Source organism: Dreissena polymorpha, chromosome 13 (genome assembly GCF_020536995.1).
Source record: "Dreissena polymorpha isolate Duluth1 chromosome 13, UMN_Dpol_1.0, whole genome shotgun sequence".
In the NCBI taxonomy this organism is placed as follows: Eukaryota; Metazoa; Mollusca; class Bivalvia; order Myida; family Dreissenidae; genus Dreissena; species Dreissena polymorpha.
Genome location: NC_068367.1, coordinates 43,661,266 through 43,688,429, shown reverse-complemented (window position 1 = coordinate 43,688,429; position 27,164 = coordinate 43,661,266). Strand labels below are relative to the sequence as shown.

Here is a 27,164-nt window from a genome sequence, read left to right as displayed (position 1 = left end):
CACAGGGGTCAAAATTTTTGTGCTATGGAAAGGCTTTGTCCAAATACGCATGCATACCAAATATGATGGTTATATCTCAAGGGACATAGAAGTTATGAGCATTTTTCAAAACCTAAACGCAGATTTCGAAACCTCAACGCGGACCCTAAGTTCAAGGTCAAGGTCACAGGGGTAAAAATGTGTGTGCGTATGGAAAGGCCTTATCCATATACACATGCATACCAAATCTGAAGGTTATATCTCAAGTTATGAGCATTTTTCGAAACCTAAACGCAAAGTGTGATGGAAAGACAGACAGATGGACAGTCCGATCACTATATGCCTCCTTTTCTTCGAAAAGTGGGCATAAAAAAAAAAATATTGAGGGGGGGGAGGTTGGGGGGGGGGGGGGAGGGATTCTGGGTAGGGGCGTGGGGTATTGTTTGGGTGGAATCCATTGTGGTTTTCAGGTAAGTGTTGTTTTATCAAAGTAATAATAAAATGTGATCATAAATAAAGAAGTTAGGGCAATTTAAGCAAGATGTTCAATTATCTAAGCGTAAAAGGGGCCATAATTATGTCAAAATGCTTGATACAGTGGTCTGCTCTTGTTTATAGGTTGGGGTCATGTTGATAAACAAGTATGAAACATATAAAAGTAATATTTCAAAGGATATAGGAAATATTTGGTGAAGTAGGCAAACTTTAACATAGATTTATCAATAATATGCATATTCTAAGTATAAAAGGGGCAATACTTATGACATAGGGTAGTATGAAAACTTTAACATTTGCTGCATATTATAAGTGGAAAAGGGGCCATAATTATGTCAAAATGCTTGATAGAGTTGTCTGCTCTTATTTATAGGTTGGGGTCATGTTGGTAAACAAGTATGCAAAATATGAAAGCAATATGTCAAGGGACAATGAAAATAATTGGGGTAGTACAAAAACTTTAACATTTGCACGCTAATGCAGACGCTCACGCTGACGCCGGGGTGAGTAGGAGAGCACACTATATATATTTCATATATAATAGTCGAGCTAAAAATGATAGCTGTTCATAGACCAATAATCAACTTTCTAACCTAGACTAATAATCGCTATCTTGATGAAAATGATTGGTAAGAATATCAAACACCATAAATAAAAACATGCACATCACTTCAAACATTCATTACATGTTTAATAAATCATTGATGACTTTTATTTTATGCATGTCTAACTTGAAATTGAGGAGTGAGGGTAAATTATTGTACCTCACAGGTTTTCATATGTAAACCAGATATTATATTAATGTTCCTCTCTATACACTACAAATATGTGAAATATATCTATCAATGCCCACTGTTTAATCTACTGCATATAGTTTATGGGCTCTTGATTGGTTGTTTACTGCTATTGATATGAAAACATAAAGCAGTAATGTCCTACCTTACAAAACACACACAAATCATGATCTTACATACTGTGAAACCATTATTATTCATCCCACATTAATTTTCGCCTTTTTCGTCCGATGGACGAATTCAAGATCCTAACGAACAATCATGTCCCATATTTGAAACAAATAAGACTGAATTACCATAGGCATGAGGCATTTAAATCCATCGTAATCCACGCATATACACAGGGCTCGAAATGAACACTCGCACACTCGCAAAATGCGAGAAAAAAAGATTGCAAGGTAAGTTATAAGCCTCTAGTATTTTTGCAAATAAAGAAATAGTGAAAAAAAACGAGTTATATTGCTTAATGCGTTTGTCTGCGTGAACGCTAAACCGTAGGTCAATTTTTTGAACGTCCGAATACCCATATGCGGAAGCGCGCACCTTGTTTGTTGACTGGTATACTTATAATACAGATACACAGATGGTATTGATACAAAGAACATGAAACAGTAGACCGTATTTACACTCAAGTTAAATCCGGTTTTGACACAAAGGGGTGTTCATTATACAGTGTACTGACAACTGACATTTCCTGTAAAACGCGAATGCAATAAGGCTGTATCGAATGCGTCGACTTCTTTTAGGTATAATAGTGTTGATTAGCGCTAATTATTAACAACTTTATCACCCATTGTGTGTATTGTGTTTTTCAGGGGTGTTGCAGATTATACAGCCTACACGCGGCAAATCCGGATTAAAGACAATACTATTAAACGCAATTAAAATATGACGAAGTGTGATCAACACCGGACGGAAATATATTCTGCGCTTTGTTACAAATTAATAAAGAACATTTTGATTTGTTTTTTCAGTTTGACCGTGATAGTAATGGAAAAAGACTAATTGGCAATTTGCTTCGTTGTTTAAAACACTCGTTAACGATTATTCAGTCCCACTTATCCGCTAATCATAACAAAGAACGTGTCACGACATAAAATAATAAGGGACAGTTACTATCACCTAAAATAACAGACTTGTTAATTGGCATATGCCAAACAAGGCCCACCTCCTGCAAGTGACTACCAAGTGTCACCTCTCTTTTCCCAGCACGATTTTTTCGCAACCGCGTATTACATGTATTACAAACAAACCGGACGTTGTTTTTTTTTCAAAACCAGAAATGGAAGAATTTAAGAGCGGACGAAATAGTCATTTTTATGAAAAGGGCGAAATTTTGTGCCGACGAAAATAAATGGTTTCACAGTAATGTAGACTAGTAATACTATTCAATGCTGACTAGGTTTGTATTCTAATAGAATACCAAGGGTGTAGAATCAAGGGGGTTTTCAGGAGTTTACAAACGGGCTGCAGGGCCCTTGCTAGACTTTGGGGATTGGGGCCTGGCCCTTAGAGGGAGGAATTGCGCTGTAGATTTTGCGAATGAACTGTAAGAAGTGAGAAATAATGTGTAAATTAACACACAATTAAAAACCCAAAATGAAGTTATTTACAGATATAAAATACAGATCACCCTGCTATATTTCTTTCATCAGATACAGTTTGCAAACGTCTGATATACTTCCAAAACAAGTTGAATTGATATCCCCAACAAAATAAATTTTGTTTATGAATCAGGTGCAAAACCCTTGATATACAGTATGCTCCTTAAAAAAAAAAAATTAAGTGTATGTTAATGATTTATGCATTTCTATTCTCCTCATTATATACACCCAGGAAGTTTCATGGTGAAATCTTGTATCGTATCTGATCTATAGCCCTGAAAAGTTGTATCATACAAGAACAACAGAAGACAATAACTCTTTTTTAAGATAGTGAAGGGTTTTTGCTAAAGCAAAATGCAATTCTCCTCAGTTGCACTTCTCCCCATCGATATCAATACACCAATTAAGTTTCATGTTGAAATCATGAATGGTATCTGAGATATAGCCCTGAAAAGTTTCAGAATACAAAAACAAAGGGCAACAACTTCTATTTAAAAAGGTGTAGGTTTATTATTGTTATGCGTTGTTCGTTTTTCTCATTTATATCTATACACCCATAAAGTTTCATGTTGATATATTATATAGATTCTGAGATATAGAACAAAAACGTTTGTGACAGACGAATAGACGGACTAACGGACAACGCCAATTCTTTATCGATTTGCTTTTGGTGGTGGATAATAAAACATCCTATTTCAATGTCATCAAAAACTAAAACACAATCTAGGGCCTCTCTGTCTTCCATAAAAAAAGGCAAAATAAAAGGCATTTCCTTTAAATGACATTATAAGTTCCTAATTTAAATGTTACATAAGACAAATTCTGCCCATTTCTCTGTATTGTCAACAAAGTATTCCGGTAGTCGAAAGGCTAGGCCATTTCAGCCTATCAATAAAACAGTTTTTGTTATCAATATACGGTAGACTGCATGGCGTTAAACATAAAGCTGTTACAATGGTTACATTAATGCCTTTAATTGAAAAAACTGACCATAAATGCAAGAAATACTGATTATGGGGGACAAATAATACAGGACATAAATAGTACATTTACAAGAGCATAACCTGTCAGATTCATTAATATCAAATCAATCATAAAGGACATCAAATATACAGGGACAGTTATAGTTTGGCAATTAGTAAACATCAAACATGTCCTCTACATTTCACCCAAGACTGAGTCACACAATCATTAAGACCTAATAAATTGCCAACATTTTCAAATATCTGGAATGTATTATTACTGACAGAGCACAATTTGGAGAATTAATTATAACATTGACAAATTAATTAAAAAGCGAAACATCACTTTTAATGGAGAAAATACTTATTTGTTTACCCTACTTTCTTAATTCCTACAAGTGAAGTCATTAAACTAACTTAAAATAAAATATTTCCTATTCAGTAGAATTCTTAATAAACAAGACTATTGCCAAGCAATATATGTCCCCTACCGGCTCCACCATTGTCAGAAATTCCACCATAGTCAGATTTTTTTTAACCGGTAGGGGACAATAAACACAAATAAATGAAACAGTTTTGGTGAACATTTCAATTTTTAACCACCATAGTATCAAATTTTATGTATTGTCCTCGGTGGTAATGAAAAGGTCATAGACCGGACGGACTCGTATGACTTGAAGGAAAGAACAAACACAATATTGTTGATTGAAAACGGGCATTTATTATAAAATGCCATAAAAAAGATAAAAATAGAACAGATTCTTTCCAGAAAGGCACAACGGGTGGTTAAAACACGCCACACGCATATACACATACAAAAACATGAATTTGTGAAGTTGAATGTGATGACGGCGGGAAAAACACGCCAAAAATAAGTATAAAAGAAAAATATTTGATGCGTATAACAGTAAAATAAGAAACAAATGTGTTTTACACACAGGTAAAAACATACATAGTACAGGAGTCAAAACCTTATGGCGGAGAAGGGGTGGAGGTGGGTTGTTAATTTCGACCATATTGGATTGCCACGTTAGTCTAGAAGGATCCAAAGGGCCACAATGGCCAACAATGAATTTGATTGGTCAAAAGAGCCCATGTGACCCCACACTGAGGTTATACACAAGTAATTAAATATATGGCTTGAACCAATATAATGTTCAACAATTAAGAAATCGTACAATGACATAAAATCTTTTATGTGTGCATAAAATATTATTTATGTATTGTTCTCGGTGGTAATGAAAAGGTCATAGAGCGGACGGACTCGTATGACTTGAAGGAAAGAACAAACACAATATTGTTGATTGAAAACGGATCCAAAGGGCCACAAAGACCAACACTGAATTTGATTGGTCAAAAGAGCCCATGTGACCCCACACTGAGGCTATACACAATTATTAAATATAAGGCTTGAACCAATATAATGTTCAACAATTAAGAAATCATACATGTGTGCATAAAATCTTTTATGTGTGCATAAAATATTATGTGTTTCAAGCCATTCATTTGACGCATTCTTTATTCCATTTTTAATAGCGTAACTTAAAATTCCACTTATGAAACATCTACAAACTATTTGTAGCAACTTTACAATAAGAAGTGACCAGGGCCCTCTCTTGCCGCCAGGGGAAGCCACCCACATCCCTCATGAGGGGGAATTTCGCGTGGTTTTGGGCGAAAAGGGGAATTTTAGAAGATCTTTTCACCAACCATTCAACACCTAAAATTGCTATATTTTAATGTGATTTACATAAATTTACATTTAATCAAAGGTAAGTAGCATGATACAAGCTGGCAACATAGGTATAAAATTAAAGAAAATAAAATATTTTTTTATTTTTTTTGGAGGGGGGATTTTTATCTGAAAAAGGGGGAAAAAAGTACACTGTTACTCCAATATAGCGCGGTCAATGGGGTCCAAGCCGCGAAACAGCGTTATAACGGATCTGCATTATAAGTTTTGAGCTCATTTACTGCAGGGCGCTATTAAAAAAACAGGTATAAAATAGCCTATAATAAAGGTCATGTATATTGCCATGCTGTGATGCAAATACATGCATATAAACCGAATCGTATCGATAACAGTATACATACCGCTTTTCTTATGTGCACATTTATCCAATAATCCAATAAAATTGCAACATCACTTAAAAAATAATAATCTTGAAAATTAATGACGATTTATGTTTAAGAAATTCGTAAACACAACCGCATGCATAAATGCCATTTTCAGAAGTGTTAAGAGAACAGTGCATTATGGGGCAGAGCTTTCATTGGACGAGCGACTTTAAATTTAGATCGAATGCAATACGATTCATGTACAAAAAATTGTTTTATTGCGTCATACGCATGCAAAAAACGTGTTTCCCGGGGACTTTCTGATACCGCGCGAAAATGAAAGTGAAACTCTGTTAACAATTACCGGTACACTGCGTTTGCATGTAAATAAATCATCTGCATTATTTAATTTCTTATACACGAACTGACAGATTAAATGACATAATACTAGAATGATAATGAAATGACAGAAAAAGTTGTTTTATACAGTGGGCAGTATATTTCACAGCCGCTCATTTAATATAGTCAAACTGCAACCATATCAAAGTAAGAATGTTTCAATCGTTCTGAATTACTTAAATTGTATAACTATCCCGCTTGCACTTAACTTATGGAAATTATCGCACTGAACCGCTATGATGAGGAATACATGTAATAAACACTGACACGCGAGTTTTTCACACCTTTATTGACATTACACAACAGATTAACACCAATTAGCTGTCGGTGTTGTTTAACCTCGAGGCGATTATAATCGGTTCAACCGACGGTTGAATAAAGCAATCAACATGTGATTGCCGCCATCTTTGAATTGTCTGAAAATACATGAAGTTGCATAATACGGATTTGAATCAGAAATCAAATAGAAGGTTGGAGAAAAAATGGGATCCAAGCAACCCCCGCGTTATATTGGATTCAGCGTTATAACGGAGTGCGTTATATTGGAGTTACAGTGTATACTTTTTTCATAGTGGAAGCCGCCGATATTCCGCAGTCAAAAGTGCCAAACCAGTGCCCTGGTGACCACAACAAAAACTGATAAGAAACACTGATTTTAAAACTAATAATACAATTGCAAAACAAATAATTAAAACTGAATGTGTTGCCAGAATGACAAGATAGACTCAGACATGTGGAACTAATAGGGGCATTATTGCCTGAGTAAGCGGGAGATGTTCTGACAGCAAAGTCATATTGACATATTAACTCAAGTCTTGAGATTCCAAAGCACTTTTAGAAGTATGGAACATAATTATTCATTCATTGTTTTCTCTATTCAGGTAATAAAATATGCATTGACCATTTGCTTCTGTGTAACAAGCACATGGTATTATAAATCACACAATAAATGAATAAAACACAAAACTGCTAACTGACTTGAGATTAAAAACTATTAATGTCTTAATGTAGTATACAATGTAGTAGTAGCAAGGCTTTTTTTATACATAAAAGTGTGGCAATAGTATCTGAACTACCAAATGGTAAGTAAAAGCACTTGATGTATCCTACACACTTCAGTATATGAGTACCAGTATTTCCTGTATACTTAAATGACTGAAAACAAACATTTTAGTATATGAATAATGAAAATCAGATGCTGAGCAATGCATTTTTTAACACCTTGAGAATAAGGCCAGAGTCCTTCAGAATGGGAAAAATCACGTTCATTTGACCCTTTATTGGGAGATTTTCTTTGTGATTATTAGTTTTGCTGATGAATCTTTTAAAATTGGGAATCTAAGTGTTTTTTAAACTTTAAATCATCAAATATAGCCTATACAAAAATTGACATTTCATGCTTTTAATGGCCCTGATACTTAGAGAGGATATGATTTCACCGTTTACATTCAATCTACATGCCGGCTACTTTTCCCCAAAATGTAAAATGAAATGGTGCAAATATTTTATTGCTTAGTCCCCAGCTACTTCTGAAAATATTACAGGCTTCTAACATTTTTCTGGACAACACTGGGACAGTTCACTATTTGTTGGACAGTAAATTTAGTTTGAGCCAGTTACAGCCATTGCTGTCCTTAAAGATCTTAAAACAAAGAAAAGTTGCGTCATTACGGTTCAAAATTCTAATTATCAGCAAGGGCACAATTACACAACAAATACTCAATCAAGCTGGCCATTTCTGTTTTAAATTTTCTATCAATTTTGAATGCAAAACTTTATTTCTTCAAGTTAAAATAAATGCATTTCTGTAACATAATGAGTAACAATAACAAGAACTACAAATAAAACAAGAGAGCCAAGATGGCACTAGTTCGCTCACCTGAGAGGAGTCGGTTCATTCAATCTTTACCAAATGTCAAACTTGACCAAGATATTGTCCAGAAAAACATCCTGGTCAAGTTTCATCATTATTTCATCTGCGAGTCATGATCAATGTACCTATGAAGTTTCATGATCCTAGGCGTAAGCATTCTTGAGTTATCATCCGGAAACCATTTTTCTACGTTGAGTCACTGTGACCTTGACAGCCATTGTGTGAATACGATTTTTGGCACTGTGACCTTGACCTTTGACCTAGTGACCTCAAAATCAATAAAGGTCATCTGCGAGTCATGATCAATATACCTATGAAGTTTCATGAACCTAGGCATAAGCGTTCTTGAGTTATCATCCAGAAACCATTTTACTATTTCAGGTCATCTCGACCTTGACCTCTGACCTAGTGACCTGAAAATCAATAAGGGTCATCTGCGAGTCATGATCATTGTACCTATGAAGTTTCATGATCCTAGGCATAAGCGTTCTTGAGTCATCATCCAGAAACCATTTTACTATTTCAGGTCATCTCGACCTTGACCTCTGACCTAGTGACCTGAAAATCAATAAGGGTCATCTGCGAGTCATGATCATTGTACCTATTAAGTTTCATGATCCTAGGCATAAGCGTTCTTGAGTCATCATCCAGAAATCATTTTACTATTTCAGGTCACCGTGACCTTGACCTTTGACCTAGTGACATGAAAATCTATAGGGGTCGTCTTCGAGTCATGATCAATGTTCCTATGAAGTTTCATGATCCTAGGCATAAGCATTCTTGAGTTATCATCTGGAAACCATTTTACTATTTCGGGTCACCGTGACCTTGACCTTTGACCTAGTGACCTGAAAATCATTAGGGTCATCTACAAGTCATGATCAATGTACCTATGAAGTTATGAGATCATAGACCTAAGTGTTCTTTAGTAATCATCTGGGAACCATTTTACTATTGCGGGTCATCGTGACCTTGACCTTGGACCTAGTGACATGAAAATCAAAAGGGGTCATCTACAAGTTATGATAAATGTACCTATGAAGTTTCATGACCCTAGGCCTAAGCGTTCTTAAGTTATCATCCGGAAACCATTTTACTATTTCGGGTCATCGTGACCTTGACTTTTGACCTAGTGACCTGAAAATCAATAGGGGTTATCTGCGAGTCAAGATCAATGTATCTATGATGTTTCATGATTCTAGGCATAAGCGTTCTTGAGTTATCATCCTGAAACCATTTTACTGCTTTGGGTCACCGTGACCTTGACCTTTGACCTAGTGACCTGAAAATCAATAGGAGTCATCTGCAAGTCATGATCAAAGTACCTATGAAGTTTCATGATCCTTGGCATAAGCACTCTTGAGTTATCATCCGGAAACCATCTGGTAGACGGACGGACCGACATGAGCAAAACAATATACCCCCTCTTCTTTGAAAGGGGGGGGGGGGGCATAATGAGAAAACTGCCCTCCTCCCAGCAGCAATGTTATTCAACTGACCGGAACCATTTTTGAACTCAACTCTCGTATCAAGAAAACAAATGTTCTGAGCAAATTTCATTAAAAATTGGGCCAAATATGTGACTTCTACTGTGTTCACATGTTTTCACTATATACATATAGAGAAAAATACCCCGCCCACTGGCGGCCATGTATTTTCACCGATCCCAACCATTTTCACACTCATCCAAGATATCAATAAAACCAATGTTTTGACCAACTTTCATGATGATTGGGCAAAAATTGTGACTTCTAGAGTGTTTACAAGGTTTCTCTATAGCCAAATAGGGAAAACTGCAACTATATACATATAGAGAAAAATGCCCCGCCCACTGGCGGCCATGTTTTTTCACCGATCTCGACCATTTTCGAACTCGTCCGATACATCAATTGAACCAGTGTTTTGACCAATTTTCATGATGATGGGGCAAAAATTGTGACTTCTAGAGTGTTTACAAGGTTTCACTATAGCCAAATAAGGAAAACTGCCCCGCCCACTGGCGGCCATGTTTTTCAACGGATCGAAACCACTTTTGAACTCAACCAAGATATCATTAAGACAAACATTTTGAAAGTTACATGAAGATTGATCATGAAATGTGACTTCTACAGTGTTTACAAGGTTTTTCTCTTTTTTTTACCTATGAGTGATCTAGTTTTTGACTCGGCACAACCCAGTTTTGAACTCAGCCGAGATTTCATTGGGACAAAGCTTCTGACCAAGTTTCATGAAGATGGGACAAGAAATGTGGCCTCTAGAGTGTTTACGAGCACATGTTAAGGGACGGACAGACATGCGACGGACAAAGACCGGTCACAAAAGCTCACCTGAGCAATCAGGTGAGCTAAAAAGATTAAACAATCACATCAGTCTTTATAATCAAAGGATGGCTTTAAAAAAACTAAAACTGTTGTTGATGGCAAACCTGGGAAAGTATGAAACGTTAACTAGAAATGCACAAGTCATAATCTCATTGTTATAGCAATGACAAGCCTTCAATGAATAATGTCAGTTCCAAATGAGCACTGAGACGGCACATTTCACCTAAACGGTAGTTGCAATAATCCTTCTCCCAGCTATTGACTCTCCCGTCGTTGCAACTGATTACAGCTTTTTTCATGGAAAATTACCTTCTGAAATCCACGCTGCACTTTAATCAGTTATAAAATAAACTATATATCAGCATAAATAAACACAAACTGATAATAAATATATCAATTATACAAATATTAAAACAACGTACGTGATATGGTATGCTCTTATAATAATGATATGTATTAATCCAAAGTTTCAAACACGTCAACGCATCATTCAAAAGTTTTTGAAATGGATAACGCCCAGTATTCGGAAATTCAAAAATACGCAATAAACTGTCTCTGAAATCCACCAAGAGCTAGATCTCGTGTCTAATCAACCAATTGTAAAACATGAAGTATATCTGGAAACTCTGTAAGATGGCTTGAATCATCAATAAAAACTTCGGCTTTCGGTTTGATAACGTTTTTTTTATAAAATTTTTGTTAAAAATATTTCTTCAAAAATGACTGCAAATTGGTTATTAACGTTACCTGTATTGTGTTTGTTAAAATGTATTTGGTTGATCGAACTAGATTTTCAAGACATACGTGAGACATCAGCATTTTTTTTCTCATTTGGGAAAAGTACCTGTACCAGCCCAATAAGGGAAAATTGTGCACGAAAAACCCTGACATTGGGAAAATTCAAGTTGTTAAGTCTTCGTTTTGGGAAATTGGTGTATTTGATTTTTTGCTCCCAAATACTTTAAAATTTATAACTAAATGTGGTGAAGTTGTCAATATTATATTTACTTAAGTTCAAGCTATGGAGCTGCATAAGAGAACTCTCTAAATGCTGCATTTTATTATATTTCATTTTAATGTATTTTTTTTTAAAGAAACCTTCAACTAAAATTTTTTTTTACCGCAATTGGGAAATCTGTAGTGTTTTTCCTAATTGGGAAAGTGCCGTTTTCCGGTTCTATATAAAGAAGGGAAAAAATCGCTGGACATGATTCTTAACATGTAAAATAATAGGTCTCCGTGGTGTAATGGATATGGTGTCACGGGTTCGATCCCCACTGTGGGAGCGTTCTTCAGATCTCCCCCAAAGACACGAAGTAAACCAGGAAACGGACTCGAGAGCATTTTATATAAGTCTCAGGCTTTTGATGCAATCAAGCTAAAATAAATAGATTTAAACTAACATGTCAAAGCCATTATAAGTAACAACTTTGAGGTGCACTTATGTACTCATAAAAGCACAAAGCCTTCAAGAATAACTAACCAAAAAGGTATGTGGCAGAAATGTTTAAAAGGGTTTGTGAAATTAAATACTAATCAATTATTGAACTAGAAATGGCGTGGCAGAGACCGAATTATATCCTCACGCCGCATGTATGACCCAGGGGCGCCCGAGGGTTGGTAATGGGGCCATGCATAGTTGAGATTGACCGTATTGTCATAAGAGAAGTTCAGTATCAATTAGAAGTATATCTGTGTAGAAATGAAGAAATTATAGAAAAAAATACAATTTTGGGTGGGCGTGGCCTATGTGGGCGGGGCGCCCCAGGGTTTGTAATGGGGCCTTACATGGTTGAGATTGACCGTATTGTCATAAGAGAGGTTCAGTATCAATTTGAAGTAAATCCGTGTAGAAATAAAGAAATTATAGTAATAGGCAATTTTGGGTGGGCGTCAGATCAAAATTCCAAATAGTGCAGAGTCGCACATATTAGTGTTTTTCCCAAGAGGGCAAAGGGGCATGGCGCATTACTTTCAAAAAGGGCATTTTAGCGCGCAGTTTAGGCAAAAAAGGGCAAAAACGTTCCCTGAATACCTGAATTAAGGGGCAACATGTAATCGCATCTGAAGCAGTTGTGGAAAAAATAACATATAAACAAGCACATTAAATGGTAATTGATGTATTTAACTGACTATGATTTATATTAATATATTTACCTTGCAATGAACAGTTCCATGCTGTTTCAATAAACTGTACAGCACCACAAACATAATAAAGCAATATATGCATATGATTCTGATTATACACAGATCCACTAACATATAAATGAAACCATGTTTGTCTTATCCCATTTTGTAACAATAATCTTGCCAGATGTTTAAAATAACATTGCGAGTAAATTGATCGCTAACAATATGCAAACACTCGTTTCCGTGACATACATCCACCAAGTAGATTACAAATAAATACATAATGTTGTTGCTATCTAAAACATTTTTATGCATCGTTGATTATCACAGACATTTCATTAATTCCTTCTTAATGTATAATCTCCATCATTAATTCAATCGTTTACGACGTTATTTGCCATTTTTGCCGAGTCGCAATTTAATTCTGTATAGTCCGCCATGTTGTTCAAATGTCAAATGATGTAAGCGACAGGTGCGCATGGCAATGTTAAATCGTGTACGCGATTCACATTTTGTTAAATTAGTATACGTCTCAGTAATTATTCCAATAATTAGATCTTATTTTCTTAAAGACGAAATCGATAAAGAATAAGTTTGTTTGTGTTTTTAAATGTAATTATGCGTAAAAATATATGTTTTGATATAACTGAATAATGCATGCAATGCACAATTGCCACGAGCACAACATCGAGTTTTTCATCAAAAGTCTCCATAGTAAGTGCGCTTGGTATAACATAGCCTCTGGCATTATCGATTAATACTGACACGGGGTTATTCACGCATGACTAATTCACAGCTTCGGAGCAGTCTTCCTATTAATCGAGCACTGTAATAGATTAAATCTGCTCAAATAATATAGTCGATTAGACGTTGACGTCTCTCGAGTAAATCAAGCACAGTTGGAGCGTCACAGACAATCAAGGATGCTGATTTTGCGCACCAAGTTAGATCGTAAGGCAATAAAGATGTTATCGATAAGGGCGCGTGGCGAAATTTGCCTTTGAAAAGGGCAGCGTGGCGATCCGGGAGGGCGGCGTGGCTTTTTGCCACGCTAAAATGGCCTGGGAAAAACACTACATATGCTCATAGCTACCATGTGTGTAAGTTTCAAGGTTCTAGGGCTTATAGTGTAGGAGATAGTGACCAGGACCGACAGACAGACGGCGGAGATAACCACAATATCCCCACGCTTTTCAAAAAGTGTGATGATAATTAAAAAATACATGAAATTCCCATTCAAAGATTTCATGACACAAACTTTCACAATTTGGAGGGTTTTTCATGATAATTTGTTTTAATTCGACATGTACTGGTATTTTTTTCCCACTGTATGTTTGTTCATCCAAAAAAAATATTTAAAGATGCCTTTTCATGTTTTGGTAAATTAACAAAATTTAAACAAGAGATGTGTTTGTCAGAAACACAATAGCCCCTATTACGCCACTTTGATGACATATATTTGACCTTTTACCTTGAAGGATGACCTTGACCACTTTTCACCACTTAAAATGTGCTGCTCCATGAGATACACATGCATGCCAAATATCAAGTTGTGATCTTCAATATTGCAAAAGTTATCGCAAAACTTTAACCAAGGTTGAAGTTTTTGGACAGAATGACAGAGAGACAGAATGACAGATAGACAGACAAACAGGCCAAAAACAATATACCCCAATCATTTGATCTGGTGGCATAAAAAGTTATTTCAGATTGGCAAATTTTCTATTAAGTTATGATATTTGTGAGGAAACAGTAATACTGAACATTTACCATGCTCTAATATAGCCATTTTATGCATCTTTTGACGATTTAAAAACCTAAAAATTATACAGCGTTGCAACGCAAAACAATTGAATACTTTGGAGAGTTCTGTTGTTGTCGTTATATTTTGTGAAACTACGAGGATAACTTATATATAGTATAAAAAACATCCTGCATTGTATGCGGAAGGATGGTCGAGGGGTCTAACGGGGAGACTTTTCACGCCAGGATTCCAGGGGGTCAGTGGTTCCAGCCCAGTTGAGGGTTACTTTTTCCTTTTTTTAAATTTATTCTTGGTTTTTTTACTGTAGCTTTTTATAGCAAACGTTTATAGTTATCAATAGAAAGCATTTAATGACAAACTTCAAAACATGCCAAAATCTGTGAAAAGGTCCCTTTAAAAATAAAATCACTCCACAAGGAGCAACTGATTTGCTTAATAAATTATTCGTTTTCATTGTGATGGAAAACTTTAAATTACATTTATATTAATGAAAATGTGCTTCTTTTTTTTAAGAAATGTGCTATTATTTCAGTAGTGAACTGACACATTTTCATTAATATTGATTACAACACTCAGAATAGGTTCTACCTTGACAAATGTAAACATGCTTGAGACGACCCCCGCACTTGGGTGTGTGAACCGATAAATCAAAATGAAAACAAACGTTGCGCATGAAAAAAATCACACTTAACAAACCTTAATTGGAGATTTTCCATAAAAGCATCCAAAGAGATGTCATGTAAGAGAACAAAGTCTCCGACCCCGAATTCGGGTCCTTCGTGTACACTCCCCGCCATGTTCCGGCGATTATCAAAACACTTTTGCAATTAATCCGGAAGGTGGCGCCTGAGCAACCGTAGCTGCTCGGAAAATTCCGTCATTTCAACGGGCTTCGCTTTCGACAGTTTCCGTTATCTCGGTATTTTTTGGTCGTGTCTATATTGGATCCTAAATAAATTGCTACAATGGATACCAAATCTATATATTTGCAGCATCGTTTACGACAATGTTTTTCTTTGTTAAATAAATTATTTGAAAAGAAAATCGCTGTTGATAAAGACCAAATTTGGATTAAAGGGTGTCAAAGTATCAATAAAACTGTTGATATGCACAATGGCTACAAGTAAAATCTGTCTTTTCAACCGAAGTACCGCTCATCAAAACAAAATTGTATCCATTATAGACGATTTCAAGAATATAGCCAGCTGTATTGATACTAACCAAATTTGGATCCATTCTAGACAAAAAAATTCAAGAGTCTAGCCAGCTCTTTTGATAGAGTCTAGCCATCTCTATTGATACCGAAATTGGATCCGTTCTAGACGATTTCAAGAGTCTAGTCAGCTCTCTTGATGCTTACCAAAATTGGATCAATTCTAGATGATTTCAATAGTAAACCAGCTATATTGATACTTACCGAAAGTGTATCCATTCTAGACGATTTCAAGAGTTAGCCAGCTCTATTGATACTTGCCAAAAAGGAATCCATACGGCAATTTCAAGAGTCTAGTTCTATTGATACTTACCGAAATTGGATCCATTCTAGACGATTTTAAGAGTCTAGCCAGCTCTATTGATACTTACTAAAATTGGGATCCATTCTAGACGTTTTCAAGAGTTAGCCAGCTCCATTGATACTTACAAAAATGGGATCCATTCTAGACGATTTCAAGAGTATGGCCAGCTCTATTGATACTTACCGAATTTGGGATCCATTCTAGATGATTTCAAGAGTCGAGCCAGCTCTATTTATACTTACCGAAATTGGATCCATTCTAGACGATTTCAAGAGTCTAGCCAGCTCTATTGATACTTACTAAAATTGGGATCCATTCTAGACGCTTTCAAGAGTTAGCCAGCTCCATTGATACTTAACAAAGTGGGATCCATTCTAGACGATTTCAAGAGTATAGCCAGCTCTATTGATACTTACCGAATTTGGGATCCATTCTAGATGATTTCAAGAGTCGAGCCAGCTCTATTTATACTTACCAAAATTGGATCCATTCTAGACGATTTCAAGAGTATAGCCAGCTTTATTGATACTTACCCAAAATGGGATCCATTCTAGACAATTTCAAAAGTCTAGCCAGCTCTATTGATACTTACCAAAATTGGATCCATTCTAGACAATTTCAAGAGTATAGCCAGCTCCATTGATACTTACCAAAATTTGATCCATTCTAGACAATTTCAAGAGTATAGCCAGCTCTATTGATACTTACCGAATTTGGGATCCATTCTAGATGATTTCAAGAGTCGAGCCAGCTCTATTTATACTTACCAAAATTGGATCCATTCTAGACGATTTCAAGAGTATAGCCAGCTTTATTGATACTTACCCAAATGGGATCCATTCTAGACAATTTCAAAAGTCTAGCCAGCTCTATTGATACTTACAAAAATTGAATCCATTCTAGACAATTTCAAGAGTATAGCAAGCTCTATTGATACTTACCAAAATTTGATCCATTCTAGACGATTTCAAGAGTCTAGCCAGCTCTATTGATACTTACTAAAATTTAACCCATTCTAGACGTTTTCAGAGTTAGCCAGCTCCATTGATACTTACCAAAATGGGATCCATTATAGACGATTTCAAGAGTATAGCCAGCTCTATTACCGAATTTGGATCCATTCTAGACGATTGCAAGAGTCTAGCTAGCTCTCTTGATGCTTACCAAAATTTGATCCCGTCTAAACGATTTCAATATGTAACCAGCTCTATTGATACTTACCGAATTGGGATCCATTCTATACGATTTCAAGAGTCTAGCCAGCTCTGTCGATGCTTACCAAAATTTGATTCAGTCTAGACGTTTTCAATAGTTAACCTGCTCTATTGATAATAACCGAAATTGTACATTCAAGACGATTTCAAGAGTCTAGCCAGCTCTATTTATACTTGCCAAAACTGGATCCATTCTAGACGATTTCAAGAGTATAGCCAGCTATATTGATACCAAAATGGGATCCATTCTAGACAATTTCAAGAGTCTAGCCAGCTCTATTGAAACTTACAAAAATTGGATCCATTCTAGACAATTTCAAGAGTCTAGCCAGCTGTTTTGATACTTACCGAATTTGATTCCATTCTAGATGATTTCAAGAGTCGAGCCAGCTCTATTTATACTTACCAAAATTGGATCCATTCTAGACGATTTCAAGAGTATAGCCAGCTTTATTGATACTTACCCAAATGGGATCCATTCTAGACAATTTCAAAAGTCTAGCCAGCTCTATTGATACTTACCAAAATTGGATCCATTCTAGACAATTTCAAGAGTATAGCCAGCTCTATTGATACTTACCAAAATTTGATCCATTCTAGACGATTTCAAGAGTCTAGCCAGCTCTATTGATAATTACTAACATTGAATCCATTCTAGACGTTTTCAGAGTTAGCCAGCTCTATTGATACTTACCAAAATGGGATCAATTATAGACGATTTCAAAAGTATAGCCAGCTCTATTACCGAATTTGGATCCATTCTAGACGATTGCAAGAGTCTAGCTAGCTCACTTGATGCTTACCAAAATTTGATCCCGTCTAAACGATTTCAATATGTAACCAGCTCCATTGATACTTACCGAATTTGGATCCATTCTATACGATTTCAAGAGTCTAGCCAGCTCTGTCGATGCTTACCAAAATTTGATTCAGTCTAGACGTTTTCAATAGTTAACCTGCTCTATTGATAATAACCGAAATTGTACATTCAAGACGATTTCAAGAGTTAGCCAGCTCTATTTATACTTACCAAAATTAGATCCATTCTAGACGATTTCAAGAGTCTAGCCAGCTCTATTTATACTTACAAAAATTGGATCCATTCTAGACGATTTCAAGAGTATAGCCAGCTATATTGATACCAAAATGGGATTCATTCTAGACAATTTCAAGAGTCTAGCCAGCTCTATTGATACTTACAAAAATTGGATCCATTCTAGACAATTTCAAGAGTCTAGCCAGCTGTTTTGATACTTACCGAATTTGATTCCATTCTATACGATTTCAAGAGTCTAGCCAGCTCCATTGATACTTACCAAAATGGGATCCATTCTAGACGATTTCAATAGTATAGCCAGCTCTATTGATACTTACCGAATTTGGGATCCATTCTAGACGATGTCAAGAGTTGAGCCAGCTCTATTTATACTTACCGAAAATGGATCCATTCTAGACGATTTCAAGAGTCTAGCAAGCTCTATTTATACTTACCAAAATTGGATCCATTCTAGACGTTTTCAAGAGTATAGCCAGCTGTATTGATACTTACCAAAATGGAATCCATTCTAGACAATTTCAAGAGTCTAGCCAGCTCTATTGATACTTACCAAAATTGGATCCATTCTAGACAATTTCAAGAGTCTAGCCAGCTCTATTGCTTCTTACGAAAATTTGATCCATTCTAGACGATTACAAGAGTCTAGCTAGCTCTATTGATACTTACTAAAATTGAATCCATACTAGACGTTTTTAAGAGTTAGCCAGCTCCATTGATACTTACCAAAATGGGATCCATTCTAGACGATTTCAAACGTATAGCCAGCTCTATTGATACTTACCGAATTTGGATCCATTCTAGACGATTTCAGCAATACACTGCGCTGATAAGCCCATCACAGGGCTTATCATATATATATGTGTGTATTTACTCTGCAGCTTTATAGTATTTATAGGATGTAACATCTTTCAACAAAAATATGTGTTTTTGAATAGCTATTTTCCTTTTTTGTTTAATTTGGCTGAAATGTGATGATAATGTTTAAAGTAAATAAACTACCTAACATAACATAATCATAATTAATTTGAATACAATTAAGCATGAACTGGGTTAAGCTTTTGAGCCGTTTTGGCGGAAACGCCCTACTGATTGCTAGGATGACATTCAAGTCCTGATTTTACGAAATGATGTTCGATCCATTATTTCCATTTTTGATTAATACGGTCAACAGTAATAGCGTTTCAACCACTATTTGTTCCATGGTCGTGACTGTGATTAATTAAACTAATACTGTTGATAATGGGCGATTTCCGAGCCACTTTATCCAAACTGAAACTTCTTACCAGCCGGTATGAAATTTCAAAATAAATATTATCCAATATCAATGGGCAAGCAATCATACTGGAGCAACATGAGTCTCTATGTATTGTCGACTGTGTTATCTGTAGCATGTGTCTATTGTTAGATTTTGTTGGGTATCCGTTTTATATTATTTAAATGTATTCAAATGCCATTTCTTTTACTGGTTGTGGGCATTTATTCAAGTTGCGTTTGATGAATCCCAGAGTTTGTGAAGCTTTCTTGGTTGCGTTATCGATACGAGTGTTTAATTTCAGATTATCACAAAGATCGACTCCTAAGTAAGGGTGATGTTAAAGATTTTCGAGGGTTTCGTTATTCATAGTATAGTTGTAGTCTTTTCTTAGTGGAGTTGGAAATATTCATGATGGCGCATTTTTTAACATTAAACTCCAACTGCCAAGATTTGCTCCAATATAGCTTTATATTTTCCATATTGACAATGAGTTTCATGTAAACCTGATGAATATTATTTTGTGTATGTTCCTCTTGTGTATAATTTTTTACCCTGTTAATCACTAGTATTAAATATTAATACTATCTGATACAGAGAGGTTTGTAAATAACTTTCAAATAATCAGAACCGTATATAGTGATATTTATCTTAATTATTAAATAAAGGCTGTTTTTTTTCGTTATTTTATTATTTAAATATATAAATTTGTATTGCAATTATGGTGTGTAGTTAATTTTAAACTTCTAAGTTGAATAACTGTGCTAAATTTTCCTGTACATGATTCTAAGATCTGTTTACATCTTAGTAATAGGTCAACCCTCAGCAGATTGAACAGCTGTTTTCAGGCATATATACAGCTGTAGGTCATGATCTTACTAATTTTTCCACTCACTTTAACACTCCAGTCCTTGTAAACATTATCTACTATGGTGGAAAGTGTACGCAGTAATTTTAAATTGCTGGTATAGGTAAAAGTGAAGTATTCTAGTAAGAATATATTAATTTATTTAAATTGTTGTGTTTAGGGTATACAAAAGAAATTAAATCTCAGGAGCAGTTTTTCTCTACAGAGGGAGTATTTAACAGGGTATTCACAAAGACTCATCCTTAATCAAATCACATCAAAACGAATTTATTGTCAGTATGAAATAACATGTATATAACAAACACTATGTATAGCTGTTTACCAAACTAACAAGCAGTAGCAAATTGCAACACATCAATAATACATGGCATACATAAGAAATATTTATTCTAATAAAGCACAATAAAAACACAATTAAAGCAGTATTCCTATATGACATTATTCAAATGTAAGCAGAAATATAATATCAGTACTATACATTCAAAATTAAGAGCTGTTTAAAAGATTGTTGATGTTGACACAAGGAAGGGGCCTAAGGTACCATAAAAAGAAATGGTGTAAAAATGCTTACAGAGAAAATAGAACACAATCGTGCCACAAAATAAAAAGGGCTTAAAGGAAATTATCACCTCAAACCAGATTTGAAGGAAAATGATCAGCAAATTTCATACAATATAAGCAACACAATACAACACTGATGAATAAAAATAAAATATAATTATAAAAGCAAAATAATACAATACTAATGCTGAAATGATTATCCTGCATGTGTAACTAGCACTATTTCAGAGCTTCAAAGGCAAATGATGAGCAAAGAAGCATTGATTAATGCTACATACATACAGTACTACAAGTTCTTCAACAAGATATCAAATGAAATGAACGAAATAAGACAACAACAGCAAACTGTTGTAGTGTCACTAGTATTATATATACATACTGTTAAGCTCAAAGAAAGCAAAAGCAAAAAAAGCATCAGAATGCAAACCCAATTAAGCAAATGAAACAAGAGCACCGCCTTTCGGGTGCAGACCGCTCATCTATTTTCTTTTTAAAGTTGAAGGGACTCTCATTTTCAATCACAAAGGAGGGAGGGGTGGAGTGAAGAGGGGTGCATTGTGTGGGGGTGTGGACATTTATTACATTATCTTGCAAAAATGCGAAAAAAAAGGAAAAACAAAAATTTGGGGGGTGGGGGGGGTGGGGGGGGTGGGGTGGTGGGGTGGGGATTCTTGGGCAGGCCTCGACACTAACGGTGATCCGGGGACCCGAGGCCCCCAGATTTTGGCGAGGACCACCAGTTCCTTCAAGCTGGGTGGTCCTCCGGGAACCCTAAATTTATAAAACCACTTTGTCTTGATTGACCATTTGAATTTTTAAAAGTGCCTCCAATTTTTTAAGAGCGGCGTATAAAAAAACATCGGTAAAATCTTATCCGAAAATGTACTGCGAATCGAAAGCACGCGACTGAGCATTAGCGGCCAGCGTCTGTAAGTTGTAAATATTGATTTTCGACGATGTAAGCGACCTACAGTGCAGAGAGTATATTGAAATCACTGAAGCGTGTAAGTGTTACAAACGGTGTTTTTACTGCTATTGTCAAGTTTTATGGGGGTTATTATCGGATTATCTGATTATTAATGGCTCCTTTATGATATTGAGCCCCCAAAAAAGTAACATTAATTGGGACAAACTGTCACGACGATCAGTAATTATAATAATTATAAGGGCCTCTATTTCTTTAATCAAAACCAAAGGCGATCGGGCTGGCAAAAGCATTTAATTTCTCCACAAAAACACATGCCGGTATACACTTTTATCTACAGGTATTTGTGAGCATTTCTGTTTAATAGTTCCATTATTATAATGACCTTGGAAGGATATAATTTGATTAAGATACCAACAATTTCTGAAATAAAAAGTATATCGTTCACTTGGTGTACTATATTTCGGATATGTTAAAATTCGGACATTTAAAGATAGTGACATGTATGTGTTTGTTTGTTGTTGATAGTTTGTAAAAAAAAAAAATATGCTTTATGTTATTTCAGGCAACAAGAATAGATGGTGGTAATTATCTGGGCCTTACTGTCAGGAAATAGGCGTGAACAACTATAATTTAATTGATCCTGGAAATTATCCACCACTAACAGAAAACGTTTTAATAACAGAAGCTGATGTATGACATGTCCAAATGACCATATATAACTGTTTAACAAATTAAGTGAGATGATTTATTTTCTGATGTTTTATATTTCTTTTTCCCTTTCAAATGATGTAAATTGGTGTGATTCTATGTTTAAATAATTAATTTTGAAACATTTAGGCAGCATACTGTTTAATACATTGAAGTTAACATTGTTATATTATTTTGGTTATCTGTGTTGTTAATCAAGTTGAAAAAAAATGGTATTTATATACAAATAAAGCTTATTAAGACTTATGAAGGTATGACTTATGAAGGTACTTATTGTTTTTATGTAATAATATACTTTTTAAAGTGATAATATAGGCAATCACATTAATGTAGTAAGGTTTCTTTAAATGATTGTTCTTATTAATAAGGTTGGAATAATCGACAGTTTTCGTGGCGCGAAAAAGTTGCAACAAGTTTTGTTGAGCCAGTGAAACCCCTGAATGCGCGTAATTACCTTTTATTTCTTAAAAGTTTATAATAAGAACTTCCGAAACGCTAAGTTCTGGCGGCGAAGGGCAATGCTGAAGATGATAATGCTGAAGATGATTATGACACAGATGACGATGCTGATGATATTGATGAAATACATGAAATCAAAAGTTTACAAGACAAAGTTATGAGCTTTTAATGGGTCTGCTTTAAATGGCAACAGAATTGAATATAGGAAATAAAAATGTGTACTAGAATGCTTCTTGTACTTATTTGCCCTTACGCCGAGAGAAGCTGTGTGTTGAAACAAGAGGACTCCCTAGGTTTTGGTGAGGGCCACCAAAAGTTGAAAGTAGGGTTCCCTCCGGGTACCCTGTCAAAAAAGTTAGTGTCAAGGCACGTTGGGTGCGATGGTTGGACGGTATTTCAAACATAAAATAATAAAAATAAATATTTGTGTTTTTTAACCGTTTAAAAAAAAAATGGGGGGGGGGGGTGGGAGGTGGGGGGGGGTATAGTGTGAGGGTGTGGTGGTAATTTGTGAGATGATCTTAAAAAAAAAAAAAAAAAAAAAAAAAAAAATTAGGGGGGGGGGGATTCGGGTGGGGGTGGGGGAGGGGGGCTGTGGGGGATTCTTGGGTGCGATGGTTGGGCGGTATTTCAAACATAAAATAATAAAAATAAATATTTGTGTTTTTTAATCGTTTAAAAAAAAATGGGGGGGGGGTGAGGTGGGGGGGTATAGTGTGAGGGTGTGGTGGTAATTTGTGAGATGATCTTAAAAAAAAAAAAAAAAAAAAAAAAAAACTAGGGGGGGGGGGATTCTGAGGGAGGGTGGGGGGAGGGGGGCTGGGGGGGATTCTTGGGTGCGATGGTTGGACGGTATTTCAAACATAAAATAATCAAAATAAATAGTTTTGTTTTTTAACCGTTTAAAAAAAAAATTGGGGAGGGGGTGGGGTGGGGGGGGGGGTATAGTGTGAGGGTGTGGTGGTCATTTGTGAGATGATCTTAAAAAAAAAAAAATAGGGGGGGATTCGGGGGGGGGGGAAGGGGGGGGGCACGGGCGATGGTTTGGGTGGAGTCTATTGTGGTATGTCAGGTAAGAGTAGTTTTGTCAAAGTATCAATCAAATCTAATCATAAATAAAGAAGTTATGGCAATTTTAGCAAAATTTAATAATTTGACCTTGAGAGTCAAGGTTATTCAAAGGTCAAGGTAAAATTCAACTTGCCAGGTACAGTAACCTCATGATAGCATGAAAGTATTTGAAGTTTGAAAGCAATAGCCTTGATACTTAAGAAGTAAAGTGGATCGAAACACAAAATTTAACCATATATTCAAAGTTACTAAGTCAAAAAAGGGCCATAATTCCGTAAAAATGACATCCAGAGTTATGCAACTTGTCCTTTTACTGTACCCTTATGATAGTTTGCGAGTGTTCCAAGTATGAAAGCAATAGCTTTGATACTGTAGGAATAAAGTGGACCTAAACACAAAACATAACCAAATTTTCAATTTTCTAAGTATAAAAAGGGCACATAATTCTGTCAAAATGCCAGTCAGAGTTACATTACTTTGCCTGCACAGTCCCCTTATGATAGTTAGTAAGTGTTTCAAGTATGAAAGCAATAGCTTTGATACTTAAGGAATAAAATGGACCTAAACACAAAACTTAACCAAAATTTTCAATTTTCTAAGTATAAAAAGGGCACATAATTCAGTCAAAATGCACGCCAGAGTTATCTAACTTTGCCTGCCCAGTCCCCTCATGATAGTTAGTAAGTGTACCAAGTTTGAATGCAATAGCATTGATACTTTCTGAGAAAAGTGGACCTAAACTCAAAACTTAACCTGACGCCGACGCCAAGGTGATGACAATAGCTCATAATTTTTTTTTCAAAAAATAGATGAGCTAAAAAATCAAGATGCAAATTTCTCAGAGAAAGCAAAAAGCAAAAAGGAAACACAATGAAAACAAAACAAAACACCAGTTATATAAATAATTATAACTACTTATCCAATCAAGAGAGATTCAGTGTGATGAATGAGTGAGCTTCCGTATATTAATAATGGAGAATGCTTTTTAGGTGAGCTGATTTCAGATACAATTTATGGTTTTATATATCTGAAACATTTGATTCATTTCGTTACTAAACCTTGCAAGAGGTACAAGCATTTTTCATTTGCTTAAACCTACTATCTTTAGTTTCTTTCTTCATATGGTTACTGGTGAGTCATTTTATTATTTTAAGTGTATTTACTTGTATACTTGTTAAAATTGTAATCATTATATTATTTGAATGATATTGTATTTATCAATTATCTGATTTATAATTTATGATAATACTTATAATACTTTAGAGTTATTATATTTCATACCATTATCAATTATATAATTAAAACTAGGCGAAAGCATTCTTGAGTTATCATCCGGAAACCATTTTACTGTTTCGAGTCACTGTGACCTTGACCTTTGACCGAGTGACCTGAAAATCGAAAGGGTCATTTGCCAGTCATGATCAATGTACATATGAAGTTTCATGATCCTAGGCGTAAGCATTCTTGAGTTATCATCCGAAAACCATTTTACTATTTCGAGTCACTGTGCCCATGACCTTTGACTTAGTGACCTGAAAATCAATATGGGTCATCTGCCAGTCATGATCAATGTTCCTATGAAGTTTCATGATCCTAGGCCTAAGTGTTCTCATCCGGAAACCATCTGGTGGACGAACCGACGGACCGACATGTGCAAAATAATATACCCCCTCTTCTTCAAAGGGGGGCTTAAAAAAAGTTGGCAACTATAACCCCTTGTGTCAATACACAAACCCCGCTACATAACCAAACTGAAATACCTGTGTATTTAACTTAACAGTTATAAAACACCATTTTTCAAAAGTGTATATTTTACATGAAAAATAAATAAAAATGCTAAGAATATAAAAACACAAACTTTCTAAAATTTAAAACAGTAACATTACATCATTGTTTCATCATTTAGTAGTAAGTCTGCACATTGGCCTTTAACCAAAAAACAACAACACATTTCCATGGTAATTATGGCAGTACTTATTATTTTCACTAGTCTGTATGTTTCAAGTCAAACCGGAGTATGTACTGAGAAAAATTATAAAAGTTGTTAAAGATGAAAAATGGATCAAGAATGTTTTTTTAAATAGATCCCAGAGGGCATGTGTCGTTCAAACAAATACCATACAATATTCAGATGCAACCTCAATTGCAGGCTCCTTATCTTTGTTGTTTAGGTCTAGGATAATAATAATTTTTATGACATGCATATAAGGAAAACGCCATGGTCCCCAGTGTATAACTAGACACAAATTGAAAATCAAATCTTGGTTGAACCCTCAACAGGGATAGAACCTCTGACAACTGGAGTACTGGAGTAAAAGTCTACTGCTTTGACCACTCGGTCATTTGTGGTCATACAATGCAGGGCTAGCCCTGGCCTAAAATATCTTTGAGCCACCCCCCCCCCGCCCCGAAATTTTTTTGTGATTGTCTGTGGTGCGTTTTGGTGCGTTTTGGGCCTATTGCCAACCAGTTTTAGTTTGTTTCAAATAACAATATATATATTGTATACTATAGATTGTTCATATTTCTTTTAATGACAACAAGCACATGTCACATATCATAATATACATCACATCACAATTTTCATAGTAATAGAGATATTTTCATACAACACATTTTTTAACAACATGATGAATGGCATGTAAAATATAAGCATACATTTCATTCACAAAATGCATTGCAAACAAATCCTGCTATATACAGAGAACAAAGTCATGTCATGTATTATTATTATTTCATTATTATTTAGCGCTGTTTTTTACCAGCCCACAGTTTGTAGATCACTTTAAAGTCAACATCTTTGCAGTCTTTTCCTTCAATTGAGATTTTCATGAGATGTTCCAAATTTTTTACAGTCAAACAATTTCTTAAATCAGTTTTGATTACATTCTGCCTACTGAACCCTCGTTCACAATCAACTGTAGACACTGGGGATACTAACAACCTTTAATTAAACTTTAATTGCAATTAAACCGCGCGTGTTTTTCACGTTTTCCTTTGATTACAATACGCCGCTGTTAGTTTGCATAGTGTGTGAGTAAAACGATCAAATTAATTAATTATCACCTTTTCATTTCAATCGAAAATCGGCAGAAAGTTGTAACATCAACGACATAGAACTAATTATTTAATTAACACTCTTTAATTTA

General features: G+C 35.3%; 1 protein-coding gene across 1 annotated transcript in view; it reads right to left on the bottom strand.

Annotated features, from left to right (window-relative positions):
• The window catches only part of LOC127856167 (unconventional myosin-Id-like), a 73,318-nt gene extending 58,088 nt beyond the window's left edge, over positions 1-15,230 (bottom strand). Inside the window, exon 1 of the mRNA XM_052392219.1 lies at positions 15,077-15,230. Coding sequence (XP_052248179.1) covers positions 15,077-15,177 — 101 coding nt within the window. The 5' untranslated portion in view covers positions 15,178-15,230. The remainder of the gene's footprint in view (positions 1-15,076) is intronic.
• Between the last annotated feature and the right edge of the window lie 11,934 nt (positions 15,231-27,164).